The sequence below is a fragment of the Balearica regulorum genome, chromosome 3, assembly GCF_011004875.1.
Source record: "Balearica regulorum gibbericeps isolate bBalReg1 chromosome 3, bBalReg1.pri, whole genome shotgun sequence".
NCBI classification, from domain to species: domain Eukaryota; kingdom Metazoa; phylum Chordata; class Aves; order Gruiformes; family Gruidae; genus Balearica; species Balearica regulorum.
Window position 1 is genome coordinate 7,263,908 of NC_046186.1, and position 23,928 is coordinate 7,287,835.

Genomic DNA, 23,928 nt, shown 5'->3' on the forward strand with positions numbered 1-23,928 from the left:
AAATTCAGCACCTAAATTTCAAACATAAAAAGCTGATTTTCATTTACTGCTATTTGTCTTTGGAATACAGAGACACATGGGTGGTGACTGGGAGGTTCTTGAGATCCTCCTTTGGTTGTTGGCATGACCAAGCCCACGTTTTACAGTCTGGAAAAGTGACCAAAATGAGCATGTTATGCATTTCAAGCACAAATATACAAATGTTCCCCCAAGGAAATAAAGAAGCTTTCAAAATAATTAGTTCATGTTGACATAGTGTGGGTATGATTATCTACTACTTCTGTGGAAAAAGGACCAGGTGTTTGGCAGTTTGAGTCATGGTCTGCAATGCTGTAAGCATTTACCATGACTGACACTGTGTTCTGATCCATTTTCCATGTTTAACTTCGTAAAACTGTCCTATACTGTGTATATTGAAATATAATACCTACTAAATGTGCTTAAACACAGAGTTTATCATGAGAGAAATATGTAACATGGATATTTCTTGCTTTTTTTATGCATTTGTAGGTTTCCAAAATGGTTTGGTTGAGTTGGTTGAAAGATGACATTCTTATTTCCAGACTGTAGGTGATGAATGGCCATTGTCTTTATGATCTGTGGCTGCCAGAATTTCCTATCTGTTGAGCAATATTTCATGTCAGCCACTCAAAAGACAATTCAGTGAAGAAGCAAGACAAAACTACTATGCTTGCTGCAGGCAGTAATGGGAAAATATGATGCCTTGAAGCAAGCTTAGAGAATCTGTTTGGTAAAAATAAATGTATACAGTACAAAAAGCATATTAGGAGTTCCAGAGGTGTGTATCACGAGCAGGTAACTCTGGTGATGACTTCTGTTCATAATGAAGAAAACAAATTTTTTTTTTCTTAATGGAATTAAGTCTTCATGTTTATATTTGACCGACTCCTTTGTTAATGGGTTATTCAGAAAACAGTTTGCCAGACAGATCATTCTAGCTTCTCTTGTATTCGTGGCACCATCATGTATTTTTGTTTTTACCAAGGGTTTCCTGACTTCATCTGTAGGCAGCAGGGGGATAAAGTCTGCGTTGCAACATGCGTGCAGCAGCACTTTTCATCAAAATTGTCCACAGATCAGAATTATACATTGATTTAATGGAGCTGTAAGTTCAATACCAGGAAATAATACTTTCTCCCCTTTGATTCCTTAATTTGCCATTCCTTAATTTGTGAATTAATTGTTGGATTTTATTATGTATTGATAGAATAAGGAGTAACCTGGGAAAAAATTTTTTACAGCCATTCAGGATTTCTGTCTTTTAACCCTGTTGTCTTTGTGCATGTTGTGATCTGCAGAGGAGAGGGAGGTTTCAGTGAGAACAGTGTTACGTTTGGTAGTGCCTGGGTATCCTGACTGGATTTGAGTGAGAGGGGAGATTATTTGATTGCTGCAGGTTTGTGGAAATTTGTGACATAAACAGAATTTCTTGATGATTCTATGAACAAATGAGCCTTTATTGCCAAACAAGCCTTAAGCTGTCAGTTAGCAACCCTCACGGATCTTGCGCAACAGATGACAAGTATGTAAATACATCGTTGTGCTACTCTGAGTAAACTTAATTATATCAAAATTAAAGCTCTCTTGCTTATTCTTCTTCATACAAACCCAGATGAATCTGAAGGAGGATGCCTTTTACATGTCTGTGCAAATTAAATTGTATGATATTGTCAATCGTACACCTTGTGGCTGTATTATATTTCTTGGATCAAACCTGCAAAAATAGCGTGTGTGCAGCAATCAGGTTTTTTTGCAGATATAATAGCAGATGCAAGTATGAGAACTAACAATGCATTGCATGTACATATCATACATGCAGAATTGGAACCTTTCTCCCTCCTTGGCCCCAAAACATGCATTGAGTAACAAACACTTGCCCTGTGGGCAGTGATTCATAATTGGTAAATCTTGGGCTGGGACTTGGCAAAGCAGAGGGTCAAAAAACCACAGCCAGCAATCCCTTCCATCACACATGCACAAAAACCTACCCGCCACCAATAAAATATGACACGGTGTCATATTTCTGAATTTACTTTATTCTAATAAGTGACTATCCTTTTTTTTTTTTTTCCCCATCTCCAAAGTGGTTGGGAACACTACAGTTCAGTAATTACTGTTGCTGTAAGAGAAACTCCTGTTCTTTGCATTTGTCATTAGGTCTGCCTTTTTGTACATGCATGGATTTAAAGTTTCATTTCCACATCTGCATTGCATTCACTGTAATTGTTTTTTTGTTTTTTTTTTTTCTTTCTTTTTAGTGGACTATATTGTGGAATATGACTATGATGCAGTGCATGATGATGAGTTAACGATCCGAGTTGGGGAAATCATCAGGAATGTGAAAAAACTGGAAGAAGAAGGATGGTTAGAAGGGGAGTTAAATGGCAAAAGGGGCATGTTCCCTGACAATTTTGTGAAGGTGAGTTTTCTGCATTGACTTGGTTTTACTGGGATGGTACAGCAGGCTAGTTATTCTTAAAACGGTTAGAATACACATCAGTCGTATTTGTAACAAGGTGATTTTTGTAACCGGAAGACCTTTTAGATGATTAATCTTTTTTAGTATGCTTTTGAAGGCTTTTTTGAGTAAGTTCTGCTGTGTCTTCTTATTCATTTTAGCATTTCTTTCTGTCTGTACCCTTGCACTGTATGTTCTGCTTCCTTCCTAATGCTGCGATGCACTAACAGTTGTCTGTAGCCATAGTGACCTGCTTTAGTGAGATGAACTGATTAAAAACCGAAAAACACACGCACAAAAAAATCCCAAACCTACCCCTACATGAGACATCAAGTCATGAGAGAGTTGGGAAAGTGGGGTCACAGCTCAGTCAGTTCAACTATAATGAGAAACTACATCCTCAGGCTGTGGTTGTGTGGGTGCTTCAGCCTGGATTAAGCTGCTTTGTTTGAAGGAGCAATTCTGCCCTACCCTGGACTCCCTGCTGCTGGCACTGCCCTTTTTGTGACCATGCAAAGGAACAGGGTGGGGAATGTGTCCAGCTAAAAGCTAACTGTGACCTCAGGTTGGCTTTTAGCTTGTTTGGTTTCCTGAGCAGGTTTCCCATTTGTCAGCAGCAAATACCTGTAATGGGAAGGGTGTAAGGTAAGTGCTCCACTGGGCTGCAGCACCGTGGTGTCTTTGGATTAGTCATCATCTCTCTACGTATGATCCTCTGCTCTGGGATCTCTGTCTCACTCAGTGCTGTGCAACTGACTTGAGGTAGTTGTTTTCTGCTGTGAGACAGTGCTTCTCAAACCTGTTATTTAACCTTTTATTTATATATAAATTTTTTTTTTCTGTGTTTGTGTCCCAATTTTAATTGAAGTTCTTGTTTGCACCTTCCACTTTTTTTCCTGTTTTCTCTGCAAATTTTCTAAATGTAATATTAGAGTATGCACCTAGTTATTAGTTGCTTACAATGAAGAAGTCTGCAAAGCAGCTAGGTGTGCTATTCCACGTGTAACTCCAGAAATTCAGAGTCTGCTGAGCTGCAGATACTTTCTCATCTAAACTGTGCAAGTGTTATGGAGAAGTTATTTTGTTTCTTTATGCTTTCTAACCTTTTCAGTAACTTCCAAGACTTCCTTAGTGTAATTTCCGTGAAGTATACTCACAGAGAATTTTAGATATTCCTGTCTTTTTTTTAAAGTGAAATTTATTCTTCGCAAAACAGAATTATCTAGTGTCTCTTACTGTGATATTTTCATATCATTAAACCTAAGGGGAAGTTTGTCCAGTGCTATAAACACTTCTTTACACTTGCTTACATTAAATTTGACAATTTTTCTGTTCATCTTACTGAAAAAGCAAAATTACTCATTTTTTATTTACTGTGGAGGCATTTAAGTATTCTGCCTTTTAAAACTGACAGGAATAATCCAGTTGTTCTCAGAGAGGGTCTTTTACCAAGGAAAAGTTTATATGAATGCCTTTCACTTGCCTAGTATTTTTAAGCTGTTTGTAGTTTAGTTCTAAATCCATTTTGGGTTTTTACTGTTGTGTAAATAGTAATTTTACCTTAAGTGGTGTTTTGATGATTACTGCGTTAATGTATTTAATTAGTACTCAAGTGCCATATAGGAAGAAAGCATCAGACATGGCTATTCTCTGGTTCTTGTGTCATCAAGACTGTCTTTCTACTGAACAGCAAAAAGAGATTGGATGTGGCTTGTTTACATGTTAAATACTAAACTTTTTGGGTGTTTTCTTGCCCTTCTGCAGCTGTGGCTTTTATAAACTTCATTTTAAACTATTTACATCCTGAAAAATCTTTATCCATCTCAGCTCCAGGTATTTTTAACTCTACAGTATGTTCATGGCATGGTCGGATATCCTGAATTACAGAGGGCAGTCAATTTTCTAGAAGGCAGAGGGATTTGGAGAAGTAGAAAGGAAGTTGTGTAGAAGACAATTATCTCTTTGGTTTCATGACAGCAGGGGATAACTTGCTTTCTTGGTGCTGGAGTTAAGTCCAGTTATGAGGCTGGTCTTGGGAACATTTTCTTTTAAGATGGTGTGCATAGGCTGGAAGACTGTCATGCAGTGATGAGATAATGGGAAAGCATTAATTGTTAGGGAAGTAAAAGTCATGGGTTTCCTCATGGCAAATTTGATTATAGTTTCTGCTGAAAAGTTAATTTACAGGTAGTGATAGTTTGAGAGACTGTTCCTGGGAAAGCTGTTGCAGAAAAGTGGTGGTTTTCTGTCTCCCCCCAACTGTTGTCATTTGCTATTGCAGTAGGTTGTTGATGGTGCAGGATCTATGAAACATTACTATGACCAGACCACTGCAAATACCGAGCCTCAACAGCTAAATTCAAATGCTCCTGCTTCGCCCGGTGCAATGTTAACACCGCAAGGTGTGGGTGAACTGCTGGAGGGAGGTGGAAACAAGCTGAAGCGGGGTTGTACTTTGGCCTTGTGAACAAAGAAGGTCCCTTGATTTACTCATTTGCTGCCTCACCCAGTAGCTCAATGAGATGGTGGTGGCCTCTGTGTCCTCTGGGCTTCCTATGGGAAGGACTGACATCTTGCTCTGACCACAGGGGTGTGGGATTGAGTAGGGAAGTGTAGTAGTTGATTAGGAGGGGTAATGACAAGAAGGATGCTGAAGATGGACAAATACTGCTAACTTCTCATGACCCACATGAAAGGGAACCATCATAGAAGAGTCTGGATTGGAAGGGACCTCAAAGATCATCTAGTTCCACCCCCCCCCTGCCATGGGCAGGGACACCCTCCACTAGACCAGGTTGCCCAAACCCCCATCCAGCCTGGCCTTGAACACTGCCAGGGATGGGACATCCACAGCTTCTCTGGGCAATCTGGTTCAGTGTCTTACCATCCTTGCAGTGAAAGAAATTCTTCCTAATATCTAAAGGAAATAAAGGAAAGGAGGCTGAAAGTCTGAAGGGTGCATTGAGGAGGACACTAAGTTGGAAGGACTGGGGGAACCTCAGGTGCATGGGGTGAATCTCCCAGGTTGGGTCAGTAGAAATGCAACCAGAGAGAGAAAATTGGTGGGGACAGGACCAAGGTTGTACCAAGTTTTACACGTTTGGGTGCAAAATTCTGGGACTGTACTTGAATACTTATTCCTTCCTGAAAGGATCATCTTACTCTCCTGTTGTGAGTGTAATTTCATGCATTAGATGGGGATCTGACTTAAACTCATTTTATAGGTAAATTTGGTTTTGGGTTTTTTTGGTGATATATATATGCTGGTTTGTTAAGAATTGAACTGAGGGCAGTGTATAACCTCTCCATGCTGAATTTGGATGGTAAGTTATAATCTGTGCTCATCTGAAAAAGATTAGCATTTGTAGCTGAAAGTGCACGTTATCCACTAGATCTGCCTAGCCTCTTCCTTTATAAAATATTTAAAAACATAATAAATTTATGACAGATTAAACTGGGTGAAGATGGACATGTTTTCTTTTTCAAATATTAGATGGTTTTACAGAAGATAAAGGCTTCTTTTAAAGAAGTCATTTGATTTTCATCAAATGACTGCGGAAGAATTGGGGGGGAGGCGCTAATTCCAGCCAGTTTGGTTTTTGCTCGTTTTCTTAGTTTTTCCCTGCTTCATCCTGTCCAAGGGCAGAAAAAAGCTTGTTGCCTTGGTGGCAGCTGCAAACTGCCCTTGGCTGCCAGGCAGCGTGCGGCTCCTCCTTGCCTGTTTGAAGGACGACCAAAACGTCAACAGGAGGATTATGGCTGCATGCCGCCTGGATGTGTTGGATGCCCCAGGTTCGGACTGTATCATCACTAAAGCAGATCGGTCCCCTTCTGTTCCCTCCTTCTGGGCTTCGCTAATACGTAGGATTTACTGACATTTTACACCACTCCTCCAACTTTAACTTCTGCATGCTTTGACAAAGGCATCTTTTCCGTTGGAAGCGTGACCTCAACTATCAACTTCATTTTGACTTGTTAAAGTTGTGCAGGAAATAGCTTTTTGATTAGGCCTTCCTTCCCTCCCCCCCCAAGGCTTCTAAATGCTGCAAAATAGTTTTATGTAGTGGGTTTGTTTCGTGTAGCAGTTGGGTCTTTGCTGTCAGAAGTGTAGCAAATAAAGCCAATGCTGTGTTTCCAAATGTGTTAATTTGTTGTACAGACATGAGCTAAGCACTATATGACTTTGAAATACTCATATGCAGAAGGGAACATATGGAAGCTTCCTGTGGTTACTGATGTGATGCTTGGTGCCTCATAACATCTACTGGTAACTTTTTGGTTGGGTTTTATTGGCTTCTACCCAAACTTTTTGCCCGTTGACATTGAGATCTTGAAGAAGGACCGGACCTTGGTGGTGCTTGGTTCCTAGTGCCAGCTGAGACCCAGGCATTTTCTGCGAGCTCATCGCTTGATGGGTTAACCAGCAGCCTGAGGCGGTCTGTTCTTGGTGCTGACTTCCACTTGTGTTTTTTTGCATTAAAAGAAAGGAAACAGGTAGACTCAGTTAAGGGGACCGCCATAAAGCCTCCAAAACATCCTCAGGTACTATTGTGACAGTGTCACTGCATTGGATGGAGAGTGGGACCTATTGTAAAGGTTAGGAGGGAAGTCAAGGAGTGGGATGTCCAAAGGAGTCCTGAAACCAGAGCTCAGGGTGGTGGTGAAGCTTGTGGTGACTCTATAGTTGACAACCAGTAGGTAAAGAAAGTACAAGAACTACACTGCCCACTTGTGAAGCTAATTTCAGTGAAGTCGCCTTTCAGTAACAGGCATTTTTAAAGATTTTCTGCCTGTATTGCAGTGTTGGATTTTGGAGTAGATAGAGTTCCAATTTTATGAACAAAACCTGATCTGAAATTCCCATTTGAACTGTGTGCATGTACGCTTTTAGTGGGGTTGAAATATTTGAATTTGACTTCTTGTTCCTGACATTGTTATTGCCATTTTTTTCCCTCTTCCTGTATGGGCAATTTAAAATAAACAACTTCATAAATTCCTGAAAGGAATTAGCAGTGGAAACCTAGGAGACTTTTATTGTTTTCTTTGAGAGTGGCTTTTCCTTTCTAAAATTCATCACAGTGTGAAATGTGCACACAGACATTCATCTCCAGTATGGGTCAGAGCAGTGCAGTAATGCTGCTGTTAGGTTGAATGTGTGAGGTGTTTGGAGATGTTAAGGTGTGTGGGATGTTGAAGGCTTTTTTTGTTTGGGGTTTTTTTTGTTTGTATTTTATGTGTTTGTTTGAGTGACTATTCACTCTGTAGCCAGCTACTGTGTTGATAAGCTGGAAGTGATGATTTGGTGTTCATCATTCTACTCATTTTTGAAGGTTTTTGTCCACACATATCTGAGAAGGTTTTTAAGACCTTAAGTTGCTTGTTTTATTTCATTTATTGCTATCTTAGTTTTGTAACTAGCTATATTGTGAGTAATATGGCTTTTCACGGTAGTAAAACCAGTTTGATAATAAGCTCAAGGCAGTAACTCGAATGAGGGAGGAGCAGCAGATAGATTAATTAGTAGCTTTCATCAGCTAAGGTAGAAAAGTTTGATGGTAAGCTTTGGGGACGTTCCGGTGAGCAAGCTGGACACTTCTACAAGCGTGTTTGGGGTATGCACCGCTTCAGCTGCCCGCTCAGCGGAGGGCGCGTCTGCGATAGAGCTGGTTCGGAGAAAATGTCTTGCCTGCGCAGGTGTGTAGCTGCTCCCGCTTAGCTTAGCGCCGAGTCTGGATCCTTTTCAGGTTAACACGTGAACTTTGCTCACTGTGACATTTTTTTTTCTTCCTCCCTCTAAATAAAAAAACCTGCAACACTGGGTGTGTTCGAGCAAATATGTCCTCGGAAGAGGTAAGCTTGCTTTATTTTCTGTACATTCTTAATATCAAATATTGTAAACAGATTTTGTGTTTTGGAGTAATGCGTATGAACAGGAGCACAAATTCAAAAGTTTTGACTGCAATATAATTTTTAGGGTTTTTTTGATATATAGTGTAAAATCTTGGCCTTAGAGTTGTTTGTGTAATAAAATTACTGGGGTTTGGTGTAGCTTATCTACCCTTCTGTAGTGTAGAGAGACCCTTAGGACCTGCAGACAACATGCATGGTGTTTGCATGAAGAATTTCTTTTTTTAAAAGGGTGGTTTGATTTTAGGGGCTACTTTCTTGTTCATCCTCTTGGTCTGTGTGTTTGTTCACAATACCAATACTATAGAGTATTATCACAGCTGACCTGCCTTCTTAAGGCTGTGTCTTTGCTGCCTCCTCCCTGTGTTCTTGCTGGTGGGATGCTGTTAAGTACTGAATATGCTGTGAACTGGTGAGAGCAGTTTTTGGCTGAAAACTCCTTCAAGGAGGAAGGAGTATTCTGTAATTCTTTTTCAAAAATAGAAAATTGACCTCACCCGGAACTTTAAACAGGAATCGTGGAGTTGGGAGGGATTGTGGGCGAGACAAGTCACTCTCTTCTGGGTTGTTCCTAATTCTAACCTAGGCACGACTAAATAGTTCTCGTTTTCTCGTTTTTCAGAAACAGACAGACAAGTAACTGTAACCTTTTAAACAATGGATACGGGATAAGCCCTTTGCATCTAGTTTGAAGTAATTAGGATGTCTTTATAGAATGGAATAAAACATGTACGTATTTCCAAAATTTTGAGATTTGTTCCTCTGCTAGGTGTTATACCAGACAACTGTTCTGTTCAAATTCTTTACATCCAAGTAAGGCTTGGAGAAAACTAGATACGCAGTATTTTATCAATTCTATCAGTCAAATGATATTTTGATTTATATAGCTTTTTCCTTTGCTTTATTGTTGTTTTGAGGAAATTGTCATCACAGAGGGCTGTGCAGGGAGGTGAGACTGAGGAGCTTCCTGGGGAGCGGTAGGCAGCCTGGCTGGTAAGAAGGCAATGCTTGCTTTGAAGCTGGCAGTTCTTGTTTTTCAGAAACAAAGATAAACATGCAAGATTGAAAGTCATGTTAAGTAATTTTGGTTTCAGTGCTGAGTATATGACAGAAACGATGGGTGTAAGCTGGCTCTTTGTCTCCTTGCCAAGAGACAAGCTGAGAGTTCAGGCCGGTGCCTTAAGACCTGTTGCCAATGTGATGGTGTCATCCATCGTTCCTGCTGATTTTTCTTCTGGCTTTTGGAGAAAATAGTGCCACTGGAGAGCGTGTTATCAGGGGGTGCCATGTGGGTTTGCCTGAGCTGCTCCCGCTAATCTGTCCATCGGGATGTGTCTGGGATTTGTGAGAATCGTGATAATGATTCTGTGCTTTTGGGGGTTGAGAGATGGGTCTCTACTAGGCTGTTATTTTGGCCTGAATAAACAAGGAAACAGGTTTCTTCCAACCCGCATGTCAGGATAGATGACTTGGGTGAGTCTTGCTTGTGATGGGGGATTGTTTCCGAAATAATACTAAAAAAACCCTCAAAAACAAACAGCTGAAAGCATTGACAGATACAGCCAGTGGCACCGATATATAGGTATATAGTCATATATAAGAGTTTTTGCTGGGTTTCAGAGCTTATCATGAATTATTCTTATTCCTGGGACTTTTGCAGTCGAATCACTGGATTGACTGCTTGGGTTTATACCAGTGGGGCCCCAACCCTATGAGCATGAAGACAGGAACAGAAGAGTCTTGAGGCTGGTTTGAGTTTGCAGACAGCCTGAGACTTTGAACTGCGGAGCTGCTGTTGCTGACACAGCTATGCCAGTACAGCCACTTTTGGGCACCTGCATGCAGGGTTGTCTTTTCTTATCGCCACCATGTCCACGCTGGGATTTTATTGCCTTATCGGTGTTGGTTGGGGGTGTGTGAATTGTTTCATATTTAAAGGCAATATAGAAAGTTACGGCATGAGAAAATTATGTGGCTATATGAATTACTTATCTTGACGGACTATTAGATCTGAAATGTCACAGGTGCTTTCTTCAAATGTTAACTATTTAAGTGCAGAAAAATTGGTGAAATGACGCAGTCCTTTCCCTGATCTAGATGAGCACCCATGCTTTAAAGTATTTTTAAAAAAAAATAAAAATCACCTGTCAAGAAGGTTTTAGTTTGCATTTGAAAATTGTTGTTTCACTGTAAGAGTTAAAATCTGCAGCATCGTGAAGTCTTCTGTGGCTGAATGTGACCACAGAATGAAGAAAACACTGGTGCTTACTTTAATATTTAGTATTTTAAAATATATTTATATATTCTGTATTTTCAAATACTGTGTTGCCAATAGCATGGGAGAAATGCAAGGAGCACTTAAAATTTGCCTCAGTGGCAGTACTGGTATGAAAGGGAACCTGAGATACTGTTCCAAAGGAAGGCAGGATAAAACATGATTAATTGTGTAAATCCTGCTTAATATGCTAATTATTCTCTCAGATTTGAGTTATCCAAGTTTCTTGATTGTACACGTGCCTCTTGCTTTTCCAAGTGGCGTATCGGCTTGTGACGTTGCTCTGTTGTAACTGCACGCTCCTGGATACTCATAGTGCTGCTCAGTTTGGCTGTAATGGTTTGTTGCACAAGCTAGTCTGGAAGGGGCAACAGGTATATACAAGTAGTTATTCCTTTAACCACATTAAACAGTCTGCCCTTCCTTATTTAGTTTTTACACTTGATTTGTGTGTAATTTTATAACTTCCTCTCTGAGCACCGTAGCAAGGTAACCGTTTTCTGGCTGAAAGCTTGCAAACAGGGTATTCCATCAGAGGGTGTTTGCAACCAGCACTGAGTAAACTCCACAAAGCATCACCAGGGTCTTGGTCAGCAGTAATTGACTGGATGTTTGCAGAAAACTTACTTTTAAGTTTAGACCTTCACTCTATACAGAAGTCTAAAATACAGTCATAAATATGTACTCTGGAATTAGCATATGTAATAACACCAAAAAGGTTGGTTATCCAGGTACTGCAATATGTAATGTTCGTTACATCCTGGGAAGCTCTGGGTGCGCATTCTAGCACTGTATTTTTAGTACTTTGCCACATGTCTAATAAATCAACATGTGTGTACACCCAACACAGTTAATATTAAATCTGTTCTTTTGCTTTTTTTATGAGGTTGAATGAAGTAATCTACTTGTGAACTTGAAACTTAAACTTGTGTGAGGTTAGCTCATCTGGCCTGTCATCTCGTAACATTTGCGCTACTTGTGAATTTTTTTTTAAGGGTGGGAAGTTAGCTCTCTTCTACTGCAGTGTTTTCAGGATTAAATTTGGTTTTGAATGTATGTTTTCCTTCCTTGAACACTGGCTTCTATCTAATCTTATGAGCTGATCTCAAAGTTAGATGTGGTAAATGTTTTCTAGGCTTAACAAGCTTTTCGGTTACTTTTCGCTTCCTAAAAATATTATTTTGGTGTATGTATGCGAGTTTATTAGCTTTGGACTTGGTGTAATAAGCTTTCAAACTGTTAGAAACTGATGATGATGGGCAGTTGCCCTGTCACCTAGCTGCTTACAAAACAGAGGCAGAAAGCAAGACGCATTTTCAATTAAAAATGTTACTTAATGTGTGAATCTTTGATAAAACTTATTCTTTAAACCTCTTATAAATCTCAATCTCAGTGGATATTAAATTTTTAGCCCTTATTGGCAAATGTCTTAAGCATTTAATTTTGTGTCTTGGGCAAGTGTTACGATGGGGTGTAGATGTGGCAGTGTTTTAACTTGCTTTAACCTTTGTGCAGAGGTGACCACGAGTGAAGTGCTGGAGGTTTTACAGGGAATGGAAAGAGATGGGTGCCCTGGAAAAGGGATGCAGGGAAGAAGAAAGCTGAGTACGACAGTGGATTCAGGAAGCTGGGATAGATGGCGAGAAGGAACAAGGGATAGTCAGTTAAACATCAAAGTGGACCTGTAGCGGTTAATGGATCACACGTTTCTCTGGACCAGCAATAGACACACTTTAACTGGGAGAAGGGAAAGAAATGTGTCTTCCTGCCTTCCCTGGTGGGGGAAGCTTGATAAAACACCACGTGCTGCAGGAGCTGGATCTGCCTTGCCCTCTGCCACGTGTGATTCTTGGTTTCATTCATCTAAAGCACTGTTTTATGGTTGGTGGTTGACAGGACATTAACTGTTAGTCTATAAAACAATTACAAGAAATATAATTCAATATTCATATGTATAAGCAAGTAGAATAGAAAAGAAATGTATTTAACGTTTTAAGATGTTTTTGCCTGGCCGTGAATGTGGCAGCACCATAAAATATTATTTAGGTATTATTTTTAGAAGTATTTTAAGACTAACTTTTTTTCTTAATAAAATGGTTGGGAAACATTGATGTGAATAGCTATGCCTCCTTTAATTACTCCTGTTAATTTAGGATTTGTTGCTCCACTGTTGGTAGGCCTGGTGATCTGACTGCTGTGCTTTTCTGCATCTGGGCTTTGGTCCTTGTTGAAAGCAGATGGAAAGAGTCTTTTTAGCATCCGCAAAAGCTTCTTAGGATGTTAAGACATTACACATTTTTAGATCTCTTGTATTTTGCAAATATTAACAAGACCACAGATCAGAATCTGTTTTGACATTTGTTTGACACAAGCTGTGTAGGTATCCAGTTCTCAACAATAAAAATTAATGATATATATAAGAATAAAATATATGCATGTATAATAAAAAATATATGTACATGTATATGCATATATATAATCTGCAGCAAGATCTGAAATTCCAAGCCTTCTACATTCCTTCTGTGGAGATGAATTTTCCTTACTTAGGAAAGTCCAGTTGTTTTCCTGTTTTTACCTTGAAATATTACATTTATTCAATGGCTCGAGTTTTAGTGTGTAAGTCTGAAGTGACTCAGTAATTTTTTTTATGCTTCCCAGAGATGCTGGTTATTACATGTGTTATGTATTGTGAGAAAGAAGTGATACCTTGCCTGACTGATGATGCCTTTCTTCCTAACAGGAAGGCAGTATGATATGATCTATATTTAGCAGAGATTATAACACGTGTAAAGATATTGGTAACTTGTTAAACTTCATGCTGAGTGATGCGATGTTGGTGTGATTTATTAGAAGGAAACTCTGGGGTTCTGCTGCAAACTGGATGTGAGCCTGGTTTGAGTCACTTCTATAGCTAATTATATTTTATTCTTGGGGGGAAAAAGTTAGAAATTGTGATTTGAATCTGCAGCAGGCACAAATATTAGTAATTCAACTTTCTGAAAATATTCCTCCAACTATTTATGAAGCTTTGCTATGCACAGAGAGTCCTCAGATGTATTCTGGCATTGCGTGATGGCAGAGAAGCTTATCTACCAGGACTTTGCATCCTTGCTTTCTGTACTCTCATGTTTGAATCATGCGAAAACTGTAGATGTAAATGGATAGCTCTACGTAACTCTTATAAGAAACATTATGGGGAATTTCCAAGGCCATGCCTAGCCAATAAAGGCCTTTGAGCGAGTGGTGTGCTGTGTTGAGGCGCTACACCAACAGTCACACCCATAGCAGTATGTGTCTGTAGCACCTGAGGAAACTGCTGGGGATTCATGTCAGCTGGAAACTCTTTTCTAACCTTGGTCTTGAACAGAAGTGCCTTTGACTGGGGTGTACTGAAGTCAGAATATGAAGCAATTTCAGTTTTGGAAGAGGCAAAGATGAGGAGTGATGCTGCCTTACTGTTGGTTCAGCCTGATCGTGGGTCAGCACTTAAAAAATAAACCCAGTGATTTACTGTTAAACAGTCCCTACTTCGGCCATAAATTAGGCCAAAAAAAATCAACACGTGATGCATGTTAAACTGCCCAGGAGGTGATTTGTCTTGCAAAATAAAGGTTACCAAAGTGTAACCTCTGTTTGTCCATTCTTTAGATGGTAACCACTTTCATCTTTAAAGTGATTTGTTTCTATTTTCAAGACTAACGTTTAACCCTCTGGGGAGTCAGGCAGTTTGTGACCTCTCCCAGATGAGCTCTTCTGTCAGGAGGTGGAACCTGCTCTGACCTCCTGAATGCTCCAGGGAAATTGCTCAGCAGCTTCTCAGCTATTTTGGTTCATAAATTGTCTTCAGTTCATGGCAAGTGTGGCAAAGGAATGGGGAAGATAGGAATAGCTGCAAATTATTCATCTTTCTTTCTTTGCCTTTATTAAATATTTCACCAGTGTGGGTGCTTGCATTGAGGATGACAGAACATGTTGGAGGAGATGCTGGCAAAATGAAAGGACATGGGAGATCTTAGATTTATGAGACGAGCTGTTAAGGCTGCCCTGTGCCTGCCTGGCTGTTGCTGCAACTAAGACTGTAAATGTGAGAGGTAATGGGTGCTTAAATAATTAGCAATGTGAAGATTTTGGAACCACGGTGTTTCACTGCACTTGAACAGATGATGGCTGACAATATCTGATCTGCATGCAGCTGTACAGATTTTTATATGTACTTCTATAATCACACATGTTGTTTGTCAGTGATGGGGTTTTACAGGCTGTGAGGGGAAGAGATAAACTTGTACAAACCAAACTACTGCCTGTAGATTATCACAAGCTTCCAATTCCTCCCTCTCCCCTAAAATAAGTGACAAGTTCAATTCTGACTTCCTTATTTCCTGCCCAGTAAAATATGAATCATAAACTTAATTTGCCAGTCCATGGATTCTTTCCTGCTGTTCTGATGAGGGAGAAAAGAGATGAGAAAAGGGGAAGAAAAGAGATGAGATTATCGTATGTGGAGGCTCAGACATTTACCTTTGTGTATTCTTCATTTCGGCCTCTTTAGGGGTTGAGACCATTTTCTGCTGCTTGAGATCTTGCTTTAAAATGTACTCAGTGAATAACAGAAATGCACATCACTTTTGTACAAGCTGATGTTTTGTAGTTTACAATGGAAATAACGTAAAAAGTCTAAAGATGATTACTCTTGGTACGATGACATATATAGAAGGAGATGGGCAGCTGAAGCCTTAATATGTAGGCTTGAAGAATCTAGCTAAGAATTTAGGCTTGCCGGATAATGAACTTCTCTGTGCCCTGTAATTGAGGAGTAGATTTCATCTTTATAATCATTTATTCCTCATGTCCTTTCAGACGATCTGACCTGCTTTCTCAATCTCCAGTGCCCCAGTGATTTTTGTGCTCATCGCTTCTGGCGATGGAAGCGGGGAGAATCCTGCTGTCCCCGCTGGAGCGATGCATGGGCAAGCGGCTGATGGTGGGAAGGTCGCTTGCTTGATCGCTTAAAAAGTAGGTCAGGACCGCCTGCTTATTTGTTTATTTTAATGGGTAACATGGGGCTATAGGTGAATTTAGATGCGCTAGATTTTTGTGTATAAAGAAGGATAATTCTTGTTTCACATGGTTTTGAGATTTTATATAAAAATATATACATTTCCCTGAGGAATTGTTAAACTGTGACAGGTGCAATTAAAAAAAAATCCCCTTAAGATCACCCCAATTTTTTTCGTTGTTGAGTTAGATTTATGCACATTTTTGCATATCAACCTGTAGTGATTTTGGCAAATTTTGTAAGTGTTGTGAAATAAGCATTTCATGGAGATTATGAAAACTTAAAACCTTTATGACTAGTGCTGTAGTCTGCAACAGAAAGAGTGGGTGGTTACTTCCCAGTTGAGTGTGGTGGATGCCAAGAGACAGTCTGTATTGACTTTCTACTGCCAAGTCACAAATGCATAAAATCTGTGTTGCTAATGGAAACACTGACAAGCCTTGAACTGCAGCGGAGTGGCATAATAAAAATATTAAAACTTCCAGCTGCAGTTAATGTCAGATTTTCATTTTGTTTTTGCTAGCTGGCAGCTGGTGGTGGCCTCATCTCAAAACAAGCTGAAGTGTTCTGGTGGTTTTTTGTTGGTATTGTCACAGCGCAGACTGTTAGTTTGAGTACATGAGGCTGACTTAAAAAACAGTAGAAGTAAAGAAAGAAAAATGCCTTACTTGTGAAGCCAAGGAATAAGAGTATTGGGCATGTTCAGGTTGGATATTGTGGTACCTGGGTCGTTTTACCTTTGGTTCAGATGCAGAGATGAGACCTGTGGGCAGTGTTGTTTTCTAACCACTGAAAGTCAGGCCAGCTGTTCAGGCAGAGATGTGCAAATTAATGGGGCATTTATTAACGCTTGAATCAAATAGTGTCAGTTTTCAGAGATCCAAACAAATATGTATCTTATTTAAAGTGACTGCCTTTGTAAAACCTTAGTACGTCCAAAAGGTCAGAGCGTCATAGCAATGATGCTCAGGATGAAATTGCTGGCAGTGGTGATGGGTACGTATGTCAGAGGATCCTGATGTTTGCTTTTGAAAATGAATCTTAGAGCAGTTTCCTCCTGTTAGGACTGATGTGAAATACAGGTTTGTGGTGTAGTAGACAGCATGCAGTTGTGGACACCAGGGATTCCTGAATTTACTTTAACTTGATTTGGTTTTAATGTGGGTTTTTAATGCCCTGAGGAAGGATAATTAATGCTGCTGTTCTTCTTTAACAAGAAGGAAAACCAAAACAAAGCAGTGCTTGCTTTACAAGGATGTTCTAAAGGGTAGTAGGTTGAATATGGAAAAAGCATGTTGGCTTATCCATGCACTGCTTACTATCATTCTGTAGTTTTGTCAAACCTACATTTAGTCTAGCTGCTATAGCAATAGAATTTTGTGTGGTTATTTTTTCCTCTCCTTGCTGCAAAGCACTTTCATGTGATGCAACTAAGCACCATGCAGCCACTCACTCACTCCCCTCAGCCCCAGTGGGGTGGGGGAGGGAATCAGAAGGGTAAAAGTGAGAAAACTTGTGAGTTGAGATAAAGACAGTTTAATAATTGAAATAATAATAGTAATAAAAACTGTAATGAAAAGGGAAATAACAAAAAGAGAAAGAAATAAAACCCAAGGAAAAAAAAGTGATGCAAATGAAAAATAGTTGCTCAACACCTGCCGATTGATGCCCAGCCAGTCCCCAAGCAGCAACTGCTGTCCCCTGGTCAACTTCCACCAGTTTATATGCTAGGCATGACATCATATGGTATGGAACATCTTTTTGGCCAGTTGGGGTCAGCTGTCCTGGCTGTGCCCCGTCCCAGCTTCTTGTGCACCCCCAGCCTCTTCTTGCTGGCAGGACATGAGAAGCTGAAAAGTCCTTGACTTAGTGTAAGCACTGCTTAGCAACAACTAAAACATGTGTGTTCCCAACATTATTCTCATACTAAAGCCAAACTACAGCACTACACCAGCTACTAGGAAGAAAACTAATGCTGTCCCAGACGAAACCAGGACATACAGTCACAGCGTGCGTTCTGATACACGAAGTAAAACATCACTGTTTACTGTCTGATTCAAGCGTGGCTGATACCAGTCCTTTACCCATGTCTATTCAATGCAAATCTTTTCTGATTGACTTGCAGCTCTCCTCTCCTGTTTCTCTCTCATAGATATCATAATCTTTTCCTTGCGTCCTCTTTCCTTTTATATGTCTTAGATGCGGAAGGTTTCTTTTACCTGTGTATTGAAGTATTCAACTTTAATATCTTAGCTGTATTAGGAAGGACTGTTTGTACCAGTCTCTTCCACTGTCCAGTTGTTCTTTCTGGTTTCTGCTGATGAAAATAAATCAATAAATCTTTGAATCTGTCTGCAAGATTTTCTTCATGTAACTGCTGCTTACAGAATTATTTTAGATCTCCAATCTTTTAATCTAATTCCACTATATTTTCTGTTACGATTGCCATTGCTAGTCTAGAGTTAGACTTTGAGTATTTCCTACCTGTTACCAGTTCAATTACTGACTCAAGCTAGGCAAGAAAGTTGCTCAAGCATTCCTTCTTTCATTTTTGGGTCTTTTGGTCTTTAGTTGTGGTCACTGTTTTTGTCTCAAATAATTTCCTATTGTTTGTAACCCATCAATTACTTTGCTGCCTTTGATACTTCTGCTGGACTTAAAAGTAAATTGTCTGTTTAATATGAAATAGTAATAAAGGTGGTGGTCTGATGTTTCTTTTTTTTTGGCGGGGGGGAGGGTTGTTTGGGTTTTGGTTGGCTGGGTTTTTTTCTTTGGTTTTTTTTTTTTTTTTAATTTATTAGAAGTAGTAGTTCTTGACCAGGCTGTCTGTGTATATCTTCCCCATTTCTCTTTTGCACCTCTGCTTTTCACAAAATTATTGCAGCAGTCACTTAAGTCTTGTGCGAACTGCAAACATGGGAAGGAGCATGGAGCTGACTCCTCACTGGAAAGTGTTACAGTTGAGAAAGTGGTTAACTGGGGAAGCTTTAGTTCCTGGAGCAACTGGAAGCTTTTGGAGGCTGTATAAATTGCATAGCAAAAGATTAGAATTTTAAAAATCCAGGGACAGATCCCCTCTAGGGAAATTTCCTTGTCTCTAAACTGGGGACACAGGGATTTGACAGATGGACCATCTGGTGGATAAGGAATTGGTTGGACAGTTGCCCTCAGAGTTGCAGTCAACAGCTTGATGTCCAAGTGAAGACCAGTGACAAGTGGCGTTCCTCGGGGGTTGGTACTGGGACCGGCACTGTTCAGTATCTTTGGCAATATGGACAGTGGGATCGAGTGTACCCTCAGAAAATTTGCCAACGACACCAAGCTGTGTGGTGTGGTCGACACGCTGGAGGGAAGGGATGTCATCCAGAGGGACCTGGACAGGCTGGAGAGGTAGGCCCATGCAAACTGCGTGAAGGTTAACAAGGCCAAGTGCAAGGTCCTGCATGTGGGTCAGGGCAATCCCAAGCACAAATACAGGCTGGGTGGAGAATGGATTGAAAGCAGCCCTGAGGAGAAGGACTTGGATGAGAAGTTCAACATGATCTGGCAGTGTGCACTTGCAGCCCAGAAAGCCAACCGTGTCCTGGGCTGCATCAAAAGAGGTGTGACCAGCAGGTCGAGGGAGGTGATCCTGCCCTTCTACCATGCTCTCATGAGACCCCCCCCCTGCAGTACTGCATCCAGCTCTGGGGTCTCCAATGTAAGACAGACATGGAGCTGTTGGAGTGAGTCCAGAGGAGGCCACAAAGCTGCTCAGAGGGCCGGAGCACCCCTACTGTGAGGACAGGCTGAGAGAGTTGGGGCTGTTCAGCCTGAAGAAAAGGCTCCAGGGAGACCTTATAGCAGCCTTCCTGTACCTAACAGGGCCTTCAGGAAAGCTGAAGAGGTGACTGTTTACAAGGGCATGGAGTGATAGGGGTAATGACTTGAAACTGAAGGAGGGTAGATTTAGATTGGATATGAGGAAGAAATTCTACTACTGTGAGGGTGGTGAGGCACTGGCACAGGTTCCCCAGAGAAGTTGTGGATGCCCCTGGATCCCTGGCAGTGTTCAAGGCCAGGTTGGATGGGGCTTTGGGCACCCTGGTCTCTAGTGGAGGGTGTCCCTGCCCATGGCAGGGGGGTTGGACCTAGATGATCTTTGAGGTCCCTTCCAACCCAAACCATTCTATGGTTCTACGAAGTTGTTTTGGAGGTCACAAACTTTATAGCTGTAGCCAAGTTTAATTCCTTATAGTTTATCAGACTTACAAGTAACTGTCCAAAACCAACTAGAAGACTGAGAATGACAAAGTCTTTGAAATGTGAAAAGTCTACTCAAACAGGAGACAGACCTGATGCTGTGCTATTCTGGAGTTTTGGTGTTTTTCTTTTTTACTTGGAAGATGAGAACTCAAGAAAAATTGTGCTGTGTGTAGTCTTGCTTATTCTACTTGCTCTGCTCTTTTGGGAAATAGGAGGGTGCTTTGGGCTGTTTGACTTGAGGTTTGTAGTATGTTTGAAAGCATCAGTAGCTTTCCAGACCTGCTGAGTTTTCCAGCTGCAGTAAGTAATCAGGGTTTTAATGTTTCAGAAGGCACCAGCGAGGTCCTGGTGAATAGGTTTCTCATTTTTGGCATTTAATCGATGCATGGGTTTTGTTTTCTTGAAGTTCATGTTTGAGAGTTTATACGACATTAGTGAGTGTATATATATGCATTGCCAATATTGTTTTCAAATATTACTAAATATTTTATTGAAGCTATAGCTGCAATAACTAGTGGAGTTGTTAACCTGTGGCTACTGATGGTGGATGCAAGAATGGTTCTGGAGTGGATCACAAAAAGCTGTAAAGTACTTACGGGTGTTTGCTTTCCTCAAGCTATTGTCATGCTGCGGTGGTGGGAAAGCTGATGGGCTTTCAGAGTCTTGCTAAGCACACAGGTGCATGAGATCCAGTGGATGTAATACACATGGGTTTTCAGAAAATCGTTGATAAAGTCTTCCATTGAGTTTTTGAAGGAATGAAATTGTGAGACTGGAGGAAAAATTCTTTGATGGATAGGAAGTTGCTTAAAGAATATGAAGCAAAGGGCTTAATTGGTGACTTGTCAGGATCGAGGAGAGTTGGCAGTGGGATCCCCCAAGAGCTGCTTGTGGTACCAGCTTTGGTAGGCATCTCCAGTCATCTGGCGAGGGGATTTAACAGCAGACACTCTTATTTTGTGAGTGCTATTACACTCTTATGTAGTTCAATGCCGTGCTGATAGCAAGGAGCTGAGCAGGCAAAAAAGCTGCCAGATGAGCTTGGAGGTAGGTAAATGCAAGTAATGCGTGTAAGAAAAGGTAATCCATATATGATGCCTACATGGAACTACTAGTTGTGGGTTGAGCATCAGTTCATGAATATCTGCTGTTGTTGCTTTTGGTTCTCTGAAATCCTCAGCTCCGGGTGCTGTGACAGCCCAAAACACAGCCAGGATGCCAGGTATCGTCAGATCTGTTGAGACCAGGATGGGGACGGGTGGCTAGATGGTTAAAGGGATGGAGCAGCTGCCTGGTGAGGTGGGGGCTGACAAGGCTGGGACTCCTCAGTTGAGAGCATAAAGCTAAGGGGGTATATGATCAAGGTTTACACAGCCGTGGAGGTATTGATAAACTAAATGCAGCGATGGGGAGGACGCACTGGGACTAGTAAGGTGTCAGCTTAAAACAGGTGAGAGAGAGAGAGGAGCTTCTTTACATAGCAGAGGTTGAATACCTGATGTCTACCCCCAAGGAAGCTGTGGAGGAAGACAGGACCATGGGCGCAGAAAGGGATTAGACAGCTTCATCTGCAGCCATGAAAGGGAGAAGGGGAGGGGATGCATGTCCCTAGTGAAACCCTTATGGGTGCTCTGGGAATGTGGGAGGATCTGGGTTGCAGGCTAGCTCTCTAAAAAGTGTCTGGGATTGCAACTGCTGGGAGCTGTGTTCTGCACTAGATGGGCCATTGATCTGACTTAATGGGTTTCTTATTGTGCAAAGTGATGATTTCCTTCATTCAGAGTATTTGTTCTCTCATTTAATGAGCTGATGCAGTAGAGTAACTGCTGAGTACATGGCCTCTTCTGTCAAGAACTGATGCTTTCTTGTTTATAGGCTTCTTAGTCTTGATTAGCATGTTCAATTCCAGTACTAACTCCTTTATTAGGAAAAACAGAAAGGTGGGAGACAATTATCAGAAAAATGATGTCTCTGTTACTTCTGTCCTACACCTTTCCCCTCACTTCCTCCCACTTTTTGTTGTATCTCACTCTCTTTTCCACACTCAGCACTAAGATTGCTTCTTATCTGTAAACAACCTTTGAGCTTTCTGAGGCAGAGATGATGACCTAATACAGTTTTATACATTAAAATATTTTATTTAGTGCCCAACCCTATGGGTCTGTTATTGAAATATTTATATTTTAAAAATGTTTTCAAATATGAACTGTGACTTAAGAGTTGTAGTATGGGACTTATAGGCTCAAAGCTACATTTCTTAGATTGGAGTAGATGGCTAAAATACTGACCCCATTTCTGAATTTTCCCAACTCATCAGCCTACCTGTTTACTAACATGATTTTATGGAAGGGTCAAGTTTATTAATGCCTTTAGTATGTTTAGGTGCAGGATGCCTTAATTTTTGAGTATAATACATAACACACCAAATGGTAAGTACCTGAAATCTGTTAGTCTGTGGAGCACCTGTCTAAAAACAGTGACCTTTTTTGGCTAATTTAAATGGCTTCTCAGTCTTTTAAATCTCTTGTTTCAGGAGGTTAAGAAGGATGTAGAGCCCAAGGATGACGCCGTACCAGTCAGGAGAGAGAAATCTGGCAACGTAGCCAGCCTTGTGCAGCGTATGAGCAGCTACGGGCTTCCAGCAGGAGGATTTCAGCCTCATCCCCTGTCCAAAAGCTTCAAGAAGAGTATGTATTCTTTCCAATTCCTTCAATTGCGTAAGCTGCTGATGCGAATGTTCTTAATAAACATGAATTATTTAATGTCTGACTTTAGTTTTCTGTACAACCTTAAAACTGAGACATCAGAGGAAAAACTTTGATTCTAAGCCAAATTTTGCTCCTGGATGCATGGGCAGAAAGCTTTTATGTAGTTCTTAACAGCAGCAATAGGGATGAATTTTCCTGGGAACAGGATTATTCCCCTTCCAGATCCTGGAGAGTTGCTTTGTAACTTCATGTGAGCTCTTCTTGTATTGACAAGTGCCTGAATGAGAACTGCGGGCTTGTTTATAATAATCACAAATCTTCCTGTGGTCATTTCTTCTAAACATAGAAGTTTTGCTGCAAATTTAGGGCTTTGTGACAAGGGAAGACTCTCTAGTTCAGGTTCGTCTGGTTTAGTAGGGTTGCTTCTAGTGTGAAATAAGGCAGAGTTGGTGGTGTCTAAGAAAATGTAGTGGTCATCCTGTGATTGTAACTGCAGCCCCCAGGATGGTCAGGAGTGCATACCTGGTGCCTCTGTATCTGTGGTTTCTGTCTTTTTATGCTAGTATTTAAATCAAGGTGACTACAACCTACAGCAGAAAACTTAGCGTTCCCTGCATCCAGAAAATTGACTTGTGATTTGTATTTGGACACGTCGGTCTTAGAAGAGACGCTGCTGTAAATTACCCTGGCTTCCTCTCTCTTATAAGACATTGCAGGCATTTATGATTTAATCTTGCTTTTTTAAAAGAAAGAGTTCAGAACTTACTGTTTCTGGTATGTTTATGCTTTGAGGTTTTGCCCATAAAAGAAGAGCCACTAGTTGTCTTTTAAAGCCCTGAAATGGAACGACCAGATTTACAAATTTTTGGAAACCTTCTTCTAGGCAGCTAGGGACGTTACCTTCAAAATTACTTTTTAGTGAATCTGATCTGTACATGCACATTGGCAACAGCATATATGTGCCTGTTAGACATTTGCATCAGCAGGCTTTTGAAAATCTAACCTGAAAGATTGACGCTGTTCCTAGGTTAATGCAACCAGGGTCTGAAAGGGAATCAATGTGATCCTTATGGGTCATTCCAACTCAAGATAGTCTGTGGTTCTATGAACATGATCGGATACCAGTTCAGGTGTCCGCTACTCATTCTGGTCTCTGTAACCCTGGAACCATCCCATGATGAGGACATGTCCTCATGCTGGTGGCTGTGTGGCCATGGCCAGGGTAGTAGGTACAACTTGGTCTCAAACTCTGCAGTGC

The 23,928-nt window shown here is 40.8% G+C and overlaps 1 protein-coding gene across 1 annotated transcript in view; it reads left to right on the plus strand.

The window, feature by feature from the left end:
- CD2AP (CD2 associated protein) overlaps positions 1–23,928 on the plus strand; it is an 86,357-nt gene that overhangs the window by 21,057 nt on the left and 41,372 nt on the right. The window contains exons 2-3 of the mRNA XM_075750482.1: positions 2,280–2,440; positions 22,496–22,649. Coding sequence (XP_075606597.1) covers positions 2,280–2,440; positions 22,496–22,649 — 315 coding nt within the window. The remainder of the gene's footprint in view (positions 1–2,279; positions 2,441–22,495; positions 22,650–23,928) is intronic.